This window comes from Platalea leucorodia (genome assembly GCF_965183815.1).
Source record: "Platalea leucorodia genome assembly, chromosome: 4".
Taxonomy (NCBI): Eukaryota; Metazoa; Chordata; class Aves; order Pelecaniformes; family Threskiornithidae; genus Platalea; species Platalea leucorodia.
The window spans coordinates 92623042-92644963 of record NC_138826.1 but is presented as its reverse complement, the minus strand read 5'-3'; the positions used below and the strand labels follow the sequence as shown (position 1 = coordinate 92644963).

Genomic DNA, 21922 nt, shown 5'->3' with positions numbered 1-21922 from the left:
CCCAGAAACACATCTGAATTTCATCCCACAGGGAACTGATTGATTCATTCCAAAAAGGAGATCAGGCCTGGACGGGGAAACTGAGATGTTAAGACAGTGAAGATATTCTTGCACCCCTGCAGGCTTCCAGCCTGGAAATCTCATTTTGCTGTGCAAGTTTACGAATGCTAAGAGTGAATCTTTCTGATATATGAAAGACAGGCTTTCAATGTATCAGAACATCAGAGATTTCTGTTTCATCCGACAAGCTGATAATGATATTTGGACATTTCTGAAAACTTGAAGACACTGATTGGGAAGCACCTTAAAATTTCACTAAGGAAAACTAAAACTGAAAGATTCAAACACAAGAAAAAAGCAAAGAAACTAAAATAAAATTACTTTTTTTCAGTCTGCAACTATTTAAAAAATTAAACAATTTTTTCAGGATTTATTGATAAGGAACAATATTTTCTGTGGAAAAGAAAAATATTATCTTTCTTTCCATTCTGTATCTTAAGAAACACCTTATCTTTTGTTTATTTATCTGGGTGGTAGTGTACAGTTATAAGAGTTTCCAGCAGCAAAACATAATTTTTCCCATTCAAACCTAAAAAATAAATACCTACATAGTGGAACATTTTATAACAAAACAGTGAATTAAATACAATACTGCTTCATGGTCTTTGGGCTCACCTCTCAGGATTCATAATCAGAGTGAATATATTAGGCCTTTGGGGAGTGTGTGATAAAAATTGTGCCTGTTTTCACATTTGTGTGCTTAAACAAAGAGTTTATAGTTCCATCCAGTTTAATAATGAAATCCTAGCTCTTAGAACCTCATACATGAATACAACATTTCTGAATGTACGTTAGTGATAAATTAGTCTCTCCGTCATGTGTGAGAAGAACAACACAAAGCAAAAGCCCAGGAGTGATTCTTGATAACCCAAGATGTTTCCCTAGGTCTCTGCCCCAAGTGCATTTCATTGTCATTAGAGAAACACGGGCACTTCCAAGGGCCATCTGAACCATGGGCTCAGCCAGCCTCTGCAAGGCAAGGATGACAATGCTTCCCTTAAAGCACTCTTGTCAAGTGTTTCAGGAATGATAGGATGAATTAAAAAAAGAGTTAAATTTTCTTTCTCAATTTGTACAATTTCTTGTATCTCTAGGTGGTTTTGTGCTCAGCTGATGAGGGGTTTGAACAACCTTTTCAATTAAGGAAGGATTAATAGGTAACTAAGCATTCTGTTGTGAGAAAACTAATTCCCTTTAGATGATGTTGGCTGCACAATACGTAAGAACAAAACCCTTCAGCAAATACACAAAAGCAAAAATCAAACCAAATCCAAAAGCACCTATTGAGCTAACACAGATTAATCCCGCAGCTGCAGAGCAAAGCCAACTGCTCTATTTCTGAAAACATGGAAGAGAGAAAAAAAGAAGCATCTGGTACACAAAGCTGGACCTGAGGGCTGAAATAACCTGGAACTTGCGAATGCTCTGCAGGCAGCTGTGAAGCTTACTGAAGGAATGACTCTTTCAAGGAATAACTTGCTTTTGCCTGCTTGGCCTTAGCTTCATGTCAGGACACAGACAGAGACAGAGAGGCATTTAATAAATATCTGAGCAGAGCAGCATGGCAACCATTTCCACATGAGGTTTATAATTCAGGTAATTATAAACTCAGAGAAAAAGCCCTGTTTCTTTCATATGAGTCTCAGTTGAAAGCAAAAGGGAGATAAACATGAAAAACAAGACCACAAGGTTTTGAAGGGACTTTAACTCTGTGAAAATACATTGAGAAAAAAATACGTTCTGCCAAATGTAACTAGGATTCAGACTAATGCATCTCTCAGGCCATATGTGGTAGGTTCTAGCTTCAGGGCATTTTCAACCATCTACCACTTGTTTTGGTATTAATTTCACCCAGCTTTACAATCTAGCAGTCACATATCCACTCCCTGTGGTCATGGAGGTCCCCTGTGAAGGGAGAGAGACTGATCAGCCAAAGCTCCTCCTGGAAATGCCAGTTCTAGGAAAGGCCCAGGGGAGTACCAGTGGTTCCTTCTCATCATTGTGACTGAGGAAAGGCTGGATGGATACGCAGATGCCTTACTTTTAGGCAACAGAAGCACCATGAGGTAAATTCCAACAATATGCAAGTTTAGGGTAAAAAATGTCATCCAGTCATATACTGCCTGTATGGAGAGAAAGGTTCCTGAACCTCTGGATAGTCTGCAGCTGAAATGCTTTGTTGCATTCTTGAACTTAGATGCAGAGCTATTGCAGCAACAACGTTGGACATGGTGGTGGTCTGAATATGACTTTGCTTAGTTAGTTACTCTCTGGGGAAAGTTGAGGTTTTGCTTTTTTCTTTTCACTGCCACTTTCTTGATATATCATTTCAGGTTTAAGGCTAGAGTGTTAAATTGGTACAGTGTAATTAAAATTATTCACGTGCTTTAAACAGCTAACGTTCAGTGCAAACAGAATGGGGATCAGACAAGCTAAAGTGTCAGAGTATGTTCTTGCTTTTCATTAAAATTCTAGTTTCTGAAAAATGACACATTTTGAATGATGATCAGATTGATTTATTTCCATTAGTTGTAAGTGCCAATTAATTGCTTGCTGCATTAATGAGAAATTAGATCATTTTAATAGAAAGATCTAAACCCAGTGTTCCATTGCACTGTTACCAACCTCTCCAGTAGTCCTATATTTAACTGCTAGAACATTAATAAAATCTTAATGTAACTAGGAATATTACCATTGACTTCAAACAAGGCCAACTTGCACCCACTGTAACATGACCTGTATCAGAACAAGCCAGTATCTTTTTGTACTTCTGCTGCACAGAAGTTCATTTTTTCCTTCCTCCAACTACATCAGTTCTTGTAGGTCTGCAGAATTCGTTAGGGCTGTATTATAGGTTTGGTGGACCCTACAAGGGGGTTTTAATCAAACATAAAGGATACACCTAGAATAATTTATTTTGTTCTTCTACTAAAGGGGTTTAAATATTTAACTCAATGTTCAAAATAAAGCTAATTTTTCAAATGATTGCCACTGTTGATTTGCAGTGATGTTTGGTTGATTTATAAATTTTAGAAGAAAGAGATGCCAGAAAAGGATGCTAAATTGATTAAGGAAAAGACAAATCATATTCAAAGGGAAGTACAGCAATTTGGCTTCTTTATCCCAGCAAAAGAAAGGCTGAGAAGGAATATGTTTGGCCTTTATAAAAACATTGGGCTCTAAATATTGGATATGGTTCCATCTACCTTCAACTACTGAAAAATGTTATTCCAAGGAGTAAAACGCCTGCCCTGAGTAAAGCTAGGCTGAAAATCAGAAAGAGGTTCCTACCTTTGTGAGCAAGCAGGTTTCAGGAGACCTTTCTAAACTGATTGGAGGAGGAAAACCCAGATGGCTTCTTCTGAGGAACATTTTCTGCAATAATTTATTTGTCATAGTATTGGCAAAATGGACTGAACTCTGACTATGTCTAGTCCTCCTGTCCTCCATTCCAATTCTGAGCATTTAAACTCAGCAGAAAAAGGTACCATGCTAATGAACTCGGCTTCAGCATCAGATGCACCACAGCTTACAACTAAAAATCTGTTTTCTTGTTTGCAGCTTTTATAAATCCATTTGGGGCTTTCTGAAGTTAGCTGAACTGTGCTCATTTTTCTCATTCCCAGTGAGGGACAAATGTTGTTGTGGCACAGGATTCACTCACTTAACTCTACAGGATCAGAAGTTAGGCTTTTAATTTAATCTGGTTGTTTAAGGCTGTCAGCAGAGGTATGGGCAGCTCTGGACAGCAATGCAGCTCCCCCTCAGATGGCTTTCCAAGACAAGCAGGGAGAAGCATCTCCTGAGATGCCTATTGCTTATCCACTGAGTCCAGAGGAAACCAAGACAGTTACCAGAGGCTAGAGGACCAACTTTCCATCAGCTAAAATGAAGCAGGAAGAACTCAAGCCCTAACTACCACCTGCACAAGTTAAAACCTTCACCAAAGTCATCAGACTGCACAGCATGGGCTCTTCACGGTGCACATGAAGATGTGGGAGTGTCTTTCAGGCGTATGGGTTAGGTAGTGCTAATACAAGACAATGAAAGTATTTTTCATAATGATCTATGGCAGAGCAGTTTGATTTAACTTTGTTCAAAAGAGCTCAAAATGTGCAGTGTAGACCCTCCTTGTGGCAGTAGGACAAATGTCCAACTTTCTGTTTTCCTTCCTCCTAGCCCAACCTCCAGCCTACAAGGACAGCTGCAAGGAGGAGCCAGTCAGACTCTTTCTCCTGTTTTGATCAGACTTTCTCAGGGTTTTTTGGTAGCTGATCATCCCTGTTTGTCCTAGTCCATGCACATCTATGTGGCCCACTCCTTATATTCCTCCCACACACACTCCTCCCTCATCACTATCTTTCTCTTTTCCTGTATTTGCTCCGCTCCGCATTTATCGAGTCTTCCCACCCTAAGCTCCTGACAAAACCAAACAAGCCACCACACAACGCCACGTCCATATTTTAGCCCTTGCCTTCTCTGTGCAAGCTGGAGGTCCAAGGCAGGAGTCTTACCAAGTGGGAGCTAGTCTTGTGTGGCTTCTCGGCACTGACATAAAAGAGGGACCAGGAACAGCAGCAGTAAAAAGGAGCTACCACTTTACCACTTAAGGGAAATTATACTATTTTTGGTCACCTTTTGGACCAATTGGTTTTAAGTTATACAGGACCTAGTTTTTAAGTATGCCATTTTGCAACATGCAGGATAATAATGATTTTTAAAAGCAGGTTGATTTAAATAAAATAAATAAATTTTCCCTTAAATCAAATACTTTGATGGATGAGAGGACCTAGGTTTAAGTGTGCTCTGTTTGGGAAATGCTGGTATAAATACTGATTACCATAAGACCATCTAGATAGATAGATAGCAAAAATAATAAGAATACTTACTGTTTTGTCTTCCCATTAAGTTAGGTGATTTATTCTGCAAATTTTAAAGTCTAATAATCCTTGTCAGTTGACGATCCTGTTGCATATTAGTGGGTAAACGGTATTTGAAATAAATTTAAGAAGTGAAAATATGATATACATACATTACCATATTTAAGAAATCACTTGTTTCCAAGCAGCTAAAGGCAGAAAGTGCATGAAGACATTGTTAAGGCCAAATACTCACTTTTACCTTTGGCAATACCTAATTTTAAAGTCTGTAACTAACTGTGAAAATAAACATTCTTTTAACACTACTTTTGTGCACAGGTCAATGTTAGTCACTGTACCTGTGGATTATAAATATTATTGTGTACTGTAAATTGGTATTTTGTTTTAAATCATGCTTCTCTAGTCACGACTGAAACAATAGCTAAGAAAGAGGTTCTTAGGCTGAGCTTATTATTTGGTTGTTAAGCAGCAATAATTCCTAGCATTGATCATAAGAAGAGGCGGTATTCATAAAATCGTGTTCCCAGAGCCCGGCTTTCCTCTCAGGTGGTTCAGCAGAACCAGTTAATCAAATTCTCTAAGATACCTCCAAATGTTTCGCCCTCAGCTATTCTGTAATAACTCCTGAGTAGTCCTACACTCATGACTTGAAAGGGAGCAGCCAGAAACTATTTATTTTTGGGGGAAGGATGGTCTAACTCCTTGCCAGGCTCAGCATGTGTTCAGGTGAACGCCAGCTCCTGCAGGGGAGACAGAAGGATCGGCATGGTCAGGCAGGCTGGATGGGGTCTGCCTTGTCAGCATGGGCCATTCAATCAGATTAGCTGTATTGCTAAACATGACCCTACCTTTAAGTGGCCTAAGGACAAAAAGAAAAAGGAAATATCCAGATATCTTGCCTCTCGGAATTGATCCCTCAAGGAAACGGGAAAGCAAAAGATGTTGGGACAATGCACATTCCTGTACTTGTCCAGCGCTGCAAACTATCAGCATAGCGCTCCAGCTCACTGCTGATTTCTCTTGAAGGTAATGAGGGGCAGCTCAGCTCAGCCCTCTGAGAAGCAGATGCTCACGGTGGGTAACTGAAATGGCTCTTTCATCATTATCTGAAGCGCTGCAATGAACCCTGGCATGGCTTACCAGGGCCAGATCGTACCCATGGCAGCAACAACCTACTCACTTCAATTTGCACACACATTCTCTCTCTAAAACTTTGTTAGCAAGATTATTTTGATTTTAATGAAGGGATTTATTTTTTTAATTCGCTTCAAGTAGCTGAAATAAATCATGGAAGTGGTGAACCACCTAGGGAATTCTTTAGGAAGAATGTGTACATGTAACCTCTACTCCCCACCCTCTACACACACACGTGCACACGTGCGCACACACACATACACACACTTTATTTATGACTTTGTTTCCACCTGCGCTGACATGGCTGGGAATTTACAACAGCACTGAAAAAGTTACAAGCAGTAACTCAGAAATTCCACATTTTACTGAGCTGCGTTATTATGGCACATTTGTCAGACAGCCAAATGCTATGTCAGCCCTGTAATTGATTTACAGAAACAACTGTATGAATATTTGAGGAAGAGGAGGAAACCAATGTCCACTCTTGAATCCAGTGTTTCAAAGAAACTAATGGTGGTGGGAGATTCACAAACAGAAAACACAGAAATAAACAACATGTTTAAAGGGATTTATGCTAAACGTTACAAAAAGAGGGAAAGAAAAAAAAAGTTCATTACTTTTCAGACAGGAGAATAACCACAGCCTTTCCGGGCATGTTTTAACTTAGCTATATAAAACACCTGGCCCTAAAAAAGCAGACGTTTTTCTTCTTTTTTTTTTTTTCTGAGGAAAATATGAAGCTTAAACAGGAAGCCCACATAGGCTCAAAACTCCTTTGTGAAAAACCTCATTAAAAAAAAAAAAAAGAAAAATCCCTCCAAATTTATATAATAGTTACTTTGTAATTGTTATGAACATACAGTTCAAATATATATGTTCATATAGAACAAATCCCTACTTTCCCATCTAAGAATGTTTTGTGAGGAGAAAAGAGGTCCCACACTATCGAAGAACTGGAAAGGTTTGGGTGGAGGAAAGAGCTAGGAATGCCTTTCCCAGATCACTCTCCTCAGCCTCCGCACCTACCATAACTTGCTTTTCTGTTTGCTTATCGAACATTTTCCCTGCAAGACAGTAAGCTGCTGAAGAAAGCTGGAAAGACAGCTGATATATTTGGGAATGCTGAATATGACTTCCATCATACTGCAACACGGTGCTGTTTAAGTTTTGGTTTTTTTTTTTTTAAAGTAAGTAAAGTTGATCAAACATCATAGACTTTAAGAAGTTTCCTCAGCCGCCTTGTTTGAAAGATGACTGTGTGATGCAGCCTTTTCTTTGCACTTCAGTTCAACAGGAGGGATGATTTGGGCGGTGCTCACACAGCTCCTGAATCCAAGGTGCTGTTTGAAATCTGTTGAAGCAAGGCATGCCCAGGGTGGGAGTCCCCCCGTCACTGTGGCTCCCCTGTCCGCAGCACATGTGGCAGCACCTCTGGAGAGTCCACTCGGTGCTTGTTCAGAAGCAAAACCACCTTGGGTTACGCAGAAAGTGCAGGGACCAGCTTCCTATAATTCTCAAAGTGTACAGAGACCGGAACATTTCTAACCACACAGAAAAATATTAAGCCTGACTCTTTACGACTATAGAAAATTGTTAAGTCAGAACCACTAAGAAGAAATCAGGAAGAGAAACATGCTCTAGCGGCAATGGGAATCAATCCACAGGGACCTGCCAAACTCAGATCAAATGGATTTGGGAAGAGGGATGTGCGGTGGGGAGAGAACAAGCAACAGCTCTGCCCACACCAGCCTCTGCGCCTGGTCTGTGTTGCCCTGATAACCCAGAAGGTTCTGCACTCTGTAGTCTGGTTCTGAATGGAAAAGTGAGAATTTAAAAATAGAAATGAAAATAATTTTGCAAAACAACAAGTAATTTCAAAGTGAAAAATCAAAGCAATTCCATTTTTTCAGATTTTTTTTTGATGTTCTGATTTAAGCAATTTAGTAAAACAAGTTCTGTGGCTCAGTGTCACAGAGCTGCTTTTTTATTTCATCTTGTCTTTTTTTTTTTTTTTAAACCTACTTTGAGTGAGAATGCTGTTTCAGATGAAACTGCTAGAGTGTGCTGGTAGGTGGAATAACGGTTGTTACAAGCTACAGAGCAATAAACAAACACGTTTTTAAAAAGAGGCACTTAAGAAACTCAGTTTATGTTAAAGCATAATTTTATTCATTAAGTTAATACAGCTTTCTGATTAATCATATTTTCCATCATCACCATCATTTTACTGCTTGGCCTACTGTGTGGTCAGTTATGTGAAATTTAATTCATTCTAAGTACTATTTTACACATAGGTTTTTGTCCCCTTGCCAAAATCTGAGAACAGATTAACTTTTCCCTGCTTACTGCAAATACTTAGAAGGCTGCTGCGAGCGCCCCTGACACTTTCCATTCTTTAGCTTACATGGAAGACTGTGTAAGCTAATTACGATGGGGGCCGTGTTTCCCCTTTCCTGAGGGAAGGTTAATAGAGAAAGAAGTTTACGCTAATAAAGAATACGATCAGCGTGTGGCAGAAGCCAGGCTCTGGGCAGTTGGCTGCAGTAGCACTGATGCTTTCTTAATGCTGTTGGCGTACACACCCACAGCAGGTAGCAGTGCAAGTACAGTTTATTTTAAGCCAAGAGTAGCTAGTTTCAGTTATAAGAGCTGGCTTTTTTATATGTCTTTTACCACTTACCTAAACAGTAGCTTCTTCATTGCTGTTCTCGTGAGCCACAGCTGTTAAAAAACTATTGAACAAAAGTCTCATTTGTAGAATTATTATGTGGTACCAGTGGATCGAGTATTTTTTTGTGTGAGCTCTCTGGTTTTCAACTATGTCAGTCAATAGTCTACAATATCTTTCTGCTTGCAAAAAGGTGACTCACGAGAGGAGTGAGGGAACTCCTGATGTCAAATGAAGGACCAAGTCTTTCTGGTTATTTCTAAGAGTCTAGAATCACAATGAGATTGAAAATCAGTTTCAAAAACTCCTCTAACATTTCTGGGGAAAATGTGCAATCTCTTCAGATGCAATTCTCCCTGCCGCCTGGAGGGCTCTTTGTCAGCAACAATTCTGCCATACAGGGACTGAGCATCAGACAAGTATCTCGCCATGTATCTCCAGCTTGAATGTACTCTGCATCCTGCAGAAAATGGCACAGCTGCCCATTCAAGGGCTGACAGAGTGGCAGCTCTAATTTCTTGATAAGCCTACCGAACTCAAGAAGTGGGCCCATGTGACCTTCATGAGGTTCAGCAAGGCCAGGTGCAAAGTCCTGCACCTGGTGGGGGCAACCGCCGGTATCAATACAGGCTGGGGGATGAAGAGATTGAGAGCAGCCCTGCCGAGAAGGACTTGGGGGTATTGGTGGATGAAAAAAAAGCTGGACTTGAGCTGGCAATGTGCACTAGCAGTCCAGAAGGCCAACCGTATCCTGGGCTGCATCAAAAGAAGCGTGGCCAGCAGGTCGAGGGAGGTGATTCTGCTCCTCTACTCCACTCTTGTGGGACCCCACCTGGAGTACTGCATCCAGCTCTGGGGCCCCCAATACAAGAAAGACATGGACCTGTTGAAGCAGGTCCAGAAGAGGGCCACAAAAATGCTCAGATGGATGGAACACCTCTCCTATGAGGAAAGGCTGAAAGAGTTGGAGTTGTTTAGCCTGGAGAAGAAAAGGCTGCAGGGAGACCTTATTGCAGCCTTTCAATACTTAAAGGGGGCTTATAAGAAAGATGGGGACAAACTTTTTAGTAGGGCCTGTAGCGATAGCATAAGGGGTAATGGTTTTAAACCAAAAGAGGATAGATTTAGACTAGATATAAGGAAGAAATTTTTTACAATGAGGGTGGTGAAACACTGCAACAGGTTTCCCAGAGAGGTGGTAGATGCCCCATCCTTGGAAACATTCAAGGACAGGAGGGATGGGGCTTTGAGCAACCTGATCCAGTTGAAGATGTCCCTTCTTATTGCAGGAGGGTTTGACTAGGTGACCTTTAAATGCCCCTTCAACCCAAACTATTCTATGATTCTATGAACGGTGCTATGAGGGAGTAAATGTTAACACCTGCACAAATTATTCCCTTGGAACAAGAGAATTATTCAAAACCACTTTATGATATGACAGGAACTCCTTTCCTCCTTCCGTTCCCTTTACAGTATCTTTGTAGCTCTGACTTACAGTAGCACTGACTTCTTCCAGCACATTAGCAGCAGGACAGAATTATATATTGCTGTCAAGTGCTGGCACATCTAAGAAAATCAGCATAAAACCCCACCATTTGTTGATGAACAGAAGGCAGAGCCCCAAATTCTCCATGTTATAGCAAAACAAAATGGAAGATAGAAGCATCAATAAACCCTAAGGACATCAATATCAATTCCTTCATTACAGTATTTTTCAGTAGATTTCTTAAAAAAAGACTGTACACCAGGATCAGTGCCAAAGGTAGCTCTTTAACTGAATAGGAACTGATGTGGTTTTGCATCATTTTGCCTCAAAAGAAGCTGAAGCCTCACTGTTCAAGAAGATATAATTTCAAATGGCTGTATAATCAATACCTGAATTTTGATTATCCAGCAGTGGACCCAAATCATAAGTCTCCGCTTCTCCATGCACATCTACAAAGGAAGTGCTGCCTAGAAGTAGGAGGCACGTTGCTAAGGCAAATGAGGGGGTCTTTAGACCATGCTGCATACAAGTCTTTCAGAGTAAAGGCATCATAGCCTACAAAATCTCAAAGCCTGTCTTATACTCAGGGGATCTTATTACCTCAGTCAACCAAGTAAAACCTTAATTTCCAGTGCCATCAGATTTGAAATTTGCAGAGTTTAAAATCAGTCACAATTCATTTCAGGACACAGTATATACAGGTGCTCAAATCGGAAACGCCTGTATTGCTTTTGTTGGTGAACAGCCCACGGTCAACAGTCAAGCTGAATGGGTATAACAAGAAAGCACTAATTGATGGCTCAGGAAAGTGACCATGCTGACGTGCTATCAGTAGTCCATAATCTAGAGTAATTTATGGTTCTGTTCTCTGTTGTGTGGGAAATAAAATCCTGGACTCAAGTCACAAAGCCTAAATTTGTTATACAAGCAGTGAACTTAAATTACTATCAACTTCACTCTCAGGTCCTGTTGTCCCATGGCATTCTTGAGTCACATTGATCACAGGCATTCTGACACAGTGGACCTCATGGACCACACGACTCTGAGAAACTATGCATTGCACCAGCAATATTTAGTCATGAACACAAACACAGAATAACAAATGGATCTTGTTTCTTGTCTACCAGAAAAGGAGATTTTAGAGGCAGTAAGACGTAACTCTCCAGATGACATGCTCTTCGGTGCATAGCTGCTTTTGGCGTTTTAGAGCACAGAGAATAAGTGGAATTAAATACACAAAAACTACTGTGAAGAGCATGGGAATGCATGTATTGTATTATAAATATTTTATACCTGTCTCCTCAATTATGCATTTACTGTATATTCATACCAAGAACTTCCTAAAGCTGTGGCTAGCCTGTCTCTTCACGCTTCCTCTCCTCCAGCACCCAACCACTACCGACTTACTGCCTTCAACTACACTGTGCTTTCTGAACTGAATACGTTTGTCCTAGCCTGTAACCACAGTGACAGGGCAAGCAAAGAAACTGGAAACAGAGTGGTGTGGGTTACCAAAGATGGTCCCCAAAGGACATGGGAGCAGTATTGAGCTACAAAAGAAAAACCTGCATGGTAAACAGGAGAGGGCTCCTGTGCTTTTCGGTAAGTGATAGGATGTAGACATACATTGTTTGAGTGCAACTACTGAAGCCTGATACTTAGGCACAGCAACTGTGAGAAGCACTTTACGCCACACGTAACTAAGCAAAGACACTATGGCCTTTATTCCCTGCTGTAATATGTCCCTAAAATATAATAAAGGAAGGTATTTAGTAAGCTCTTCAGCTGAGTAAAACCATATGTACAAGAACTGCACCTTGTTATACATTGGTTTCCTCCCTTCACTAAACAGGCTAAGGCTCTCTCTCCTCCCCTTTACTTTCTTAATATAAAAATTTCATAGCTGCTAAACTAACATCCAACTAGTCAGACACTTTCTCTATGACAATATAGCAATACACAAAGTCAGAAAAAAAGGGAGAAGACTTCAGCAAGACAAAATAATTCTCTGTGACATGTTACATCTGCAAAAAGAAGTCTTGCAAGTGAAATTTTTGCTTACACTTGAAAAGAAATACAATTCCCAATTATTGTCCTGGTTTGTAAGGCTGGCAGAACACAAATGTCTGCAGAACAAATCTTCACAAACGTTTAATGGATCTTGAATCTTAACTCTTAGTTTTAAGTTTCTTCAAAGCAGTTCAAAGAATAAGACCCAAGTGTTCAAGAAATCTCTGAGACTGAAGTGAGAAATGTTTGGTGACACTAATGAGTCCTCAGCTGGAAAAGTAGCAATATTCTTCAGCCGAAAGTTTGGGCCTAACTCTTTGCCATTGTGGCACTGTCAAGATCCATTTACAGTTAAGTGAAGAAAAAAGAATTCTAAATTAAAGCATTTCATTGTGAAACACTGTATCATTCCTTAAGGTTTTATGCATTTGAAACAGTAACATACAGGCTTCAGTTATGAAACAACACCCGTGTGCCACAGCATCATCTCAGACACACCATTTAGGTTATTCAGTTAGGAAATGCTTGCTCCAGAGAGATTCTGGTAAACAGAGAACTCCATTTATCTGTCTAAAATTATTAATATTATTATTCAGGGCTTGCAGAAACTATACCTCATTAATTGTTTGTACGAGTTCCTTGGGTAAAACATTTTGTTGTGTAAAGCATTAAGAGAATACTGCCTTTAAAGAACATTTTACAAGTTTTAAGTGAGCCCATGACAAGATTCCAGTTGCTGCAGGTCCTAACGCTGTAAAAAGTCTGTTCTGTCATTCAGCAACACTTGTTCCTCATTGTAAGACTCTGAGATGCAGTGTAAGCTTTATTCAGTCTTGGCCACAATTTATTTCCCCATCACATCAACTTACGATTTAGCTTTCAGCTGTGTAAATATCAAACTACCAGCTCCCTAATGCCTGGATCTTCAGAAAGGGAAAGGAAAAAGAAAATAAATAAAAAAAAAAAAAAAAGAGGAAAAAAAGAGAGAATGAAGGAAACACTTGCATGCCTTTAAAACAGATGTTTGGTTACAACATTGGTCTTAAAAGAGCAATTAAGAGATTGCAAATATCTTGCAATTTCCAGATTGCCACTGTATTTAAGCACAAACAACTTACTAAACATGAAAACTCAAACTGGCAAAAAAAGAGGACTCAGGAGCATTCATTTCCATTTCTGGGTATTTAAGGCATCAAATAAAATTCTAGTCATTCGTATTTTTAGGATGCTAAATGAAACTTGATGGGATGCATCTAAAATTCAGTCATTGACCCTGAATGTTTATTTGGGTACAGAGATCCATGTCCTTGGAAGATTAGGATCTTTATAGTCTCCAACAGTGAGTCCAAAAAAAAGCATTTAAGGGAGAAGATGAAAATAGAATAAAATGACATTACCACCGTTCCCGATCTTCCCCTGCTACAGAAAACGAATTTAAAGCTTGTTTTTCATGTTGGACCTTTAATATGGAGTCTTAAGCATAAACATTAATTCTGGAATGAAAAACGTACTTACTGTTTTTAACTTTTTTTTTTTTTTTTTTTAAATATCAAAAAGCAATGTCTGGTTACAAACACAAGCTATCACATGGCCCCCTGCTCTCCTCCCCCTAAAAAAAACTATGGTCAGCAGGGGGGAAGAAAAAGGAGAGCTATTCAGTGAATCAAATTTAAGATTTCTTGCCTTATTGACTTACAGCATGTGCTTAACTCAGGAAAAATTAATCTCTTTCAAAATGCACTTAATTATAATCAAATACCCATATCAATGTCTGTCACCACATCAGCACATCTGGCAGCAATGAAGACAAATTAACAATAAGAGTCAGAAAATCTGGCAATATGATCAACTAAAGCACGCAAAATCCATTCTCTACACTTAGACCACCAGTGACTAAGGATGGATTAAACTTCCTGTCTCTAATACTGGCGCCTAAATTAAAGGGAAATTGCATCGCAATCTGGGTACCAGGTTTCTGGCTACAAACAACAAAAAGCTCTTAGCTCAGCTACACCAGGCAGTGAAACCTTTGCTCTAGGTTTAGACGTGATGTCTGTGATGGCCTACTCTAACAGCTGCTTTTAATTTAGTTTAAAAGAAGTGATTTGGCAACCATGTAAGTTTGCACCTTCAAAGTAGACAGATGTAAAAAGCCAATGTCCTGTAATATTAACCGTTTTGGAGTCTCGCTGTTTTAATGCAGTGATGACAGCAGGATTCACAGCTTTTTAAAATAGTAGGCATCTGTACATAGAAAAACAAAATAGAGTGTTTTCACTTAGTTTTAATTACCATTTTATAGTAAGCAATCCTCTTTCTCTGACTTTGTATAGTTAAAGGCATTGGGTTCATTACTGCAAATTTAATCCAGCAAGAATTCACAATTGCTCAACCTGACTGAGCAACTGAATAAAGCACAGATCTCATCTATAACCAGAAAAGGGCAGCTGAATAAGGAACAGAAGCATGAGTTTAAACCAAGGAAAACATCATCTTGTACTTGGATTACCTTCTCATGTTGAGTGTGGAAGTGGTTGCAGAAGCAAAAAAAAAGAGGGAGACAGGGTATGGGAAAGCAAAGACTCAGGCATGCACTGCATATTTGGCAAACGCGAAACACTAAGCCACTTACAAAAGCATGATGCTACAGGCAGACATCCAGTGCCTTTCTCCCCCTTTTACTAAATATCTTAATATGGATTTGTGCATCTACTGTGCATATCCTGCACCCACTATTTGCACACAGGCATGGGCAGACTGTTGGTACTACAGCCTCGTGTGCATGACAACTGAGAATGTGTGCACACACATCTGATAGTGGGAATTCACAAAGTGGAAGATTTGCATACTTATTTTGGTACGAAGCACTTCAACCCACCTTACCAGCCACCAGTAGCTGTGGCAGGACCACACCCGCTCTTAGAAGCTGAACATATTTAACACAGTAAATCCAGAAATACAAGTTTTAGTCAAATAAAGGTGCAGACATGTGACAGAAGGCATCTACATATGCAACACTCCTCTATCTACAAACATAATTCACACTCTTCATTCTTCATACACTAATGTGGGCCAGAGACCACATGGCAGCATATTTTATTAAAAGTAATGTGCAAATAAGATGCATGATACCTGCAAACAGCATGGAGTTTCCACTTGTAAAAAGGTACAAGTAACAGTACAAAATTAGAATGCTTACTACTCATTTCAATAAAATGAAGTCTGACATAGAAATACATATGCTGTATTATTTACACCATTAATTTACAAAAGATATTATTTGCATAAACCAAAGCTATAAAATAATTAGAAATATAGTATTTTTATAAGGAATGTTTTCCCTGTATAAAAACATAGAGCATTTTGGCAATTATGCTTTATTTGAATAAAAATGCATTTATTTGTTCTGAATTCATAGCATCATGTGGTTTCCTTCTTCCCTTCTTCCTTTCCTTATTCCCTTTTTAAATAAAAATCCACACTGAGGTAGTAGTATGTCAAAGTATTTCTTTGGTTCCAGAAATCAGTGGCAGGTCCAAAAGGAGCTATGTATCCAAATCACAGGATTGGACAGTAGAAGTCCTAAAGTTTTCGAAGGACTGTTTGTAAGTATAAATGCTATTTTCTCCTCTAGAAACTGTCCTTTCCTTTCCATCTTCATCTGCCTCTACACTGAAGTCCAGTGAGGCATGAGGATTATTATGGGAGGTTTTCAGTTGGCAATTTGCTGGCTGTCTACAACTTGAAAGAGAGTCCAGCTGAGGCCTCCATAAAGGCTTTCCAAATGTTCCTGAAAGACAGCAAATGAGTAAGTAAGTACAGAAATACTGATGCTAACAGTTTTGTGTCTCACTAGGGGCTGCATGTTAGAATGCAAGCCAAGGATCAACACAAGCAAAAGTTCAAAGTAGTCAGATTTTACTTAACTGTTATTTTACCCCTTAAAAGAAAACATCCGTGTGATCACAAGCATAAGGCAAGATTCTGCCACCTGAGACATTAAAAATATTTCCAAACTAAATGTATAGCCACACACAACTTCATTACTTTTCTTTTCATGACTACTCCCATGCCCATTTTTCTTTGGGGAAGGTGGCGAGGGGGGAGGTGGGCACACAGACCAAACTCCAAACATATTACAAGACACTTTCTAATGCAAAAGTCACAACAGTATCCCTGTTTTGTTCTTCAGTGAACGAATGGCACATGAAATCTGCCATGCAGTTCAGCAAAAATAATAAAAAAAAAATTTAAAACCCCAACATGTATAGGGTTATACAACATCCTCCCAGTGTGCAATCTGAATGCTAAAATGATCTTTTTCTGGCTAGCATCTCCCATTAATAACAAAGGCCCTGCTAGGCAAATTCTCCATTCACACCTGTTCATCTCTTTGCCCACAACTGGCTAGAACAGATGTAGCCCAAAGAGAATTTGGCATTTCAGTTGAATCTTTATTAATAATTATCTGGAATCACTAGCCAGAAAATAATTAGTGTGTCTGTCACTCTTCACCATTGGGAAGGTGTTAGCAGCAACACCTCTGCAAGAAGGGCCTTCTCTTTTTTCACTGAAGAAAGATACGGCTGTCGCAAGTCATAGTGTCTGTAAGTGACACTCAAAAGACTTATTTTCAGAGGACAATGTGCCACAGGCTGATTTTGAAGAACTCAGTTTTTATTAATAACTTAACACTACACTCACTAATAAATTTTGCACCCAAAAAGCCATACTTCTAGTTTTGCTTAGTTGCTAGAAGCGAAGGTTTCAAGTAAAACTGCAATCTGAGAAGTTACTAAAAATGGATTTGGACAACATCCATATTTGCCTCAATGATTTGCAGAGCAACTTTGCTCCTAACACGACATGAAAGGATGTGCCTCACAGCACCAAAGCTACAAAAGAATGCTGTCTTAAAAAAAAAGAAAATCCAAGTTGTGAACTTTCCATCTCATGCATCAACAGTGATGTTAATGCCAGCTGTCTTCTTCATTGTGATTGTAGAGGCAAAAGGGGGGCTGAATTTAAAGACAACAATGCTGAAGAAGCAAATCCACAACTAAAGATAAGAAATCTGTCAAGACTTCTTCCACAGCCATCACCTCCAAGATCTAACCATAGGCTCTTTGAGTGAAGAGTACTAACAATTATGAAGCGTCCACGGCAATGATGATGCAACTTGGGTGGGACAGTAGCTCAGAGAACCGACAGAAGAAAAGTAACTCTGTACAGATTTTTAGGGCAGAAAGGGGAATATGAGCCCTCGAGGTTGCATTAACTCCTGGGTATACCCACATACAGTAGAACTACTTTCTGCAGGAGACATGTGGTAAAGCCCTGTCTGCACAGTCCCACCACGGCAATAGTAGCAGGCAGCCAGAATGTGTGTAGTCCCAGGGCCTCTGCCAGATGTCATGGCATCTTGCAGTGTTTTACAGTCCAAACATCTGGCTTTCGAAGGGGGAAAACTTCAGAGCTTGTACCTCCCTCCCCACCCCTTGAGAACAAAGAGCCTAGTGATGCACATTCCCCCAGGTCCCCTTGCAGAGCCAGCAGACCCCAGGCCTTGATCAACCATGCTGACACACCAGCTGGGAGACAATCCACAGAACCAGGGCTGCACTTGGCACTCAGATATCACAGGGATGAAAGCAGTATGTGGGTTTATAACATTTTAAACCAACCAACCAACCAAACCAACACTCAAAATGTAGAGCTTCAAAGGTAAAGCAATGCTTTTCTTCTCCCCACCTCTCCCTGCAATCTGGATTAAAATTGTAAACCCTGAATTAAGCTTCAGGAACTCTTTTGTCATACACACCATGAGAAAAGAAGACAAAGGAGGGGTAGAGAGGGCATTTTTCTACAGTGCCTTACTTTGAAGGGTAAATAGTTCTGGCTCACTGTGTTATACAATATATCCTCATACACTGGAGTTCAAGTCTCCCCACCTGTTCTGAGCCCTGCTGGGACCTTGCACACCTTTTGCCTGTCAGGCAAAACTTCTGGTGTGCCTGAAGTTTAAGGTGTATGTAAGTAAGTATCCTACCATGGATGGAAATCTGCCATCTATATTAAGATAAAAGATAGGAATCACACCACTGATGAGATTTTTATGTAAGCATGAGCTCTTAAGATCTCTTGGTAATCTAAATATGCACATTATGCAGTTCTACTGTAATCACTTTTCTGTTCCTGAACTTCAAACATTTGGGAAGTTGTATCTAGTGGTTCTTAGAAGTCAGGTTTCCTGAGAAGCAGCAGAAGAGGGCTCACAGTTACACACGGAGGTGAACCACCACACTTGATCTGAGGATTCCTTCAATGTCTCTCAGTTCTGCAGACCAACCCTAAGCTGCTCCCTTTATAACACAGGATAGGGCCCACCTCCTGGCTAACTCCCAGCAGGATCCAGAGGGCACCCTGAGTCCTGGGGCATCCAACTGTCCTCGTGTACTGCAGTGGAGAGAGAACAGGCCTACGGGTACAGCTCAGTTGTGCGAGACTTAAAAAAATAGATACTCTAGTATTGCAAGTTACTCAGGAAGGAACAGGGGGAAAGAAAACAAAGACAAGAACACATGCAAAACGCCAAGGACAACTCTCAAACTGCCTTTCCTCAGCTACTTCCTGTCTCTCCTCCCCTCCTTTCTCAAGTATCTATATTCCACATGCTGTATTATGTTACTAAATTAACGGAAATCTGCAAAAAAACCTGCACAAAATTAGTTTTTCCACAACACTAACTATATGAGCATCTAAATATTACTACAGAATTACCTATTGTAGAAGTGGGAAAGGAAAAGCTGAGAAATCAGTTTTGCTTAGTATTGGAAGTAGGAAACAAGACAGCAAGGATTCCAGCAGCTTGAATAAAAACAGATAGAACATACCCATGAAAGTGCTGTTATTGATAATAGATGAGTGTTCCAAACTTCTGTTTAAATCAAATGTGTCCGAGTTCAGACTTTTGCTTTTTAGTCCAGTTCCTTCATTTTGAGTATAAATGGAGTTAATCAATTTGCTACTTGTAGCCTGCATCCCAATAATGCTAACACACTGGTCAAAGGGATCTTCCAGTGGAGGTGAGTATTGATAGCATTCCTTTTTCTTTAAATATCCAGACTCATAAGGGTCCAGGCATACTGTTCTTTGGTCAGGGCTGCAACCTAAAGAAAATGAAAAATTGTTTTTATATAGATTCATCACAGCACAAGATGAAATTAGGACTAAAACTACCCCTCACAACTTACTTGCACTGTATGCTTCAAAGGCCTCAGAGCCATATGTGTTTCCTTTTAAATACAAAGTCCCTGAAGTCCCCAGATAGTGGCATAGGAATGGATCTGAGACACCCTCCAAGTCTGTTTCACTGCCGTTGTCTAGATGGCAAACGCCTTAAAAATAAAATTGATGTGTCAGCATATGGTCTTTTCTTAAGCTTTAGCTTACAGTTTCTTGAGTAAGTTTTGTTCTTTTAAGAACCCCGCCTGTTCAACTGAATTTCACAGTGTATTTAGAGCTTGCTTAAGTTTAACCTAACCTCTTGATGAGAACTCTAATTCTAGCAAGTGTTCAATAAATTAGCTTGACAGAGAATGTGTCACACTTTGCATCATTATACACTCCCTGGATAACAGAACAAACCCAATCACAGGGATCAGAACCAGGGACTTCCTTCCTCTAAAGCACTGGAAGCCAGGCTCATGCTCTGTCACACAGCCACATTTCAGAGCACAGACTGCTAATCAGAAAGTCCTGGGTGCAAGAATCTGAGGGAGCCACTGGCTGCTTGAACAGGTATACTGACTTTCAGCTCAATGGTTCCTGAAAGCTGTGGACATGATCTGTGGTTCTTGCTCCACAAAGAGGCTGCTCCTCTCACTACCCTACAACTGCAGAACTCTCTCACCACTGCTCCATTCCCACCTGCCCCAACTCCTGACTGTATCTTGACCCAAATCCATTCCCAGCAAGGTGCCTTTTCCTCCCTAACCCAGGTATGTACTGGATTCTCAGGGGCCAGACGATAAATATTAAGTACTGCAGCTTTTAACTTGCAGTCACCTTAAATCCTTTATTGACTCTGACCCTAATGACTTTTCTAACAGGAAAGTTTAATCAGTTATATTATACTAAAGTTACACTGGTATTACCACCCATGCCTACATTCCATTAAAAGCATCCTTTTCGAGCTGTAACAGAGGAAGACATGCTATTGTAATTCCTTTTGGAGACTCTTGTTTTGGAAATGTGATCATCAGTTTCAATTTACCCTTGAGACTAGAGAAAAACGTCATGATTTAAGCAAAGCTATAACATCATTTGGATGGACAGAACCAAGGTTCTGTTATTATCTTGTTGAAGCAATCCCAAGAAATAAATTTCACATAATCTCTTAAACTTCAGCGAAGGTGTTTCTTTAATGTTATTTCTATTAGTGAGAAAGACAATAGCCAAACTGCAGCTACTCAAGCAACATGGAAAATCTGCTTAACATTTTATACCTACCATTACTGTCCCTCTGCTGCAAAAAATACCCTCCCACAGAAGATGCAAGGAACTGATGATGGCTACCATTTTCAGATGAACCATATCCATCCTGCCTTTCAGCCAGTGTCCCCTGGGATGACAGGTAACTTGGAATGTCAGCAGGCAAATTTGTTTCATCTGTGGGGAAGCAAAACACACACAAAAGCCATCAGCATACTTCAGAGTCTGTAGAAGCATTTTTAAACTTGTCAGCAAAGTGCTGAAGGTAACAAGTAATTCACTCTTCTGACTCTGAATCAAAGCACACAAATGTTCCTACAATAAAGTCATTGCAAAGCAACCACAAACATTTTTTTTCCTTTCCAAGGCAAATCTTCAGTTTACACACCTGTATTTGTGATGCTGCAATCTTCATTTCTCCTTCTGGTGTGGTAGATGATGACCACCCACACCAAGGAAGTGCCCACCACACAGCAAACCACAGCTATGATCACAATGCCAACTGTGGCCCATCCATCATCATCAAGTGATGGGGCAATATTTTGAGGAGAATCGCAGGTGGGAGTAGGAATTACATTAAGACGGATGTTGCCACGTTCCGTTCCAAGCGTATTAGACATTTCACAAGTGTATTTCCCAGCATCTTCTACATCTGTATCCACAATAATTAGTAACTGATTGCCTGCAGCAAAGAAATGTCTTTCTGTTACCACGAGAGGGCTGTCATCCTTAGTCCAGTTCAGCCGGGGTGGAGGGCTACCACCAGCAATACACTGCAAGACTGCAGTTTCACCTTTTGTTACAGTTCGATCCAGCAAAGGCCGCAAAAATGATGGTGTTTCTGAAAAGAAAGCATAAGCCTTATATTCTAAATGACCTTGCAAGAATGGGAACATGTCCCTTTCCTTCACAGCTCAAGAGGAAAAGCTAAATTAAATGCATCAGTAAGGCCTAATGAAGCTTACTCTCTCAGAAAAAACACATTCAAGGAATTTGAACTTAGAGCCTACAGTTTACTTGTCAATTGATCAGACCTAAACGTCTGATTACTTTAGGAGGTAAAAAGGCCAAATCATACATGCTCAAGATTGCAGAGAACTAGATTAAAAATGGTTAATAAAACATCAGGAAATTAAAAGTTAAACTAAATCTCCGGTCTCTAAACAAAAATAACAGCCCTTTTTTTTCCCC

The 21922-nt window shown here is 40.0% G+C and overlaps 1 protein-coding gene across 1 annotated transcript in view; it reads right to left on the bottom strand.

Annotated features, from left to right (window-relative positions):
• Positions 1 to 15434: 15434 nt before the first annotated feature.
• The window catches only part of LRIG3 (leucine rich repeats and immunoglobulin like domains 3), a gene marked incomplete at its 5' end in the record, with an annotated part of 43149 nt that continues 36661 nt past the window's right edge, over positions 15435 to 21922 (bottom strand). Inside the window, 5 exons of the mRNA XM_082308062.1 lie at positions 15435 to 16028; positions 19132 to 19407; positions 19492 to 19635; positions 20750 to 20908; positions 21120 to 21572. Coding sequence (XP_082164188.1) covers positions 15784 to 16028; positions 19132 to 19407; positions 19492 to 19635; positions 20750 to 20908; positions 21120 to 21572 — 1277 coding nt within the window. The 3' untranslated portion in view covers positions 15435 to 15783. The remainder of the gene's footprint in view (positions 16029 to 19131; positions 19408 to 19491; positions 19636 to 20749; positions 20909 to 21119; positions 21573 to 21922) is intronic.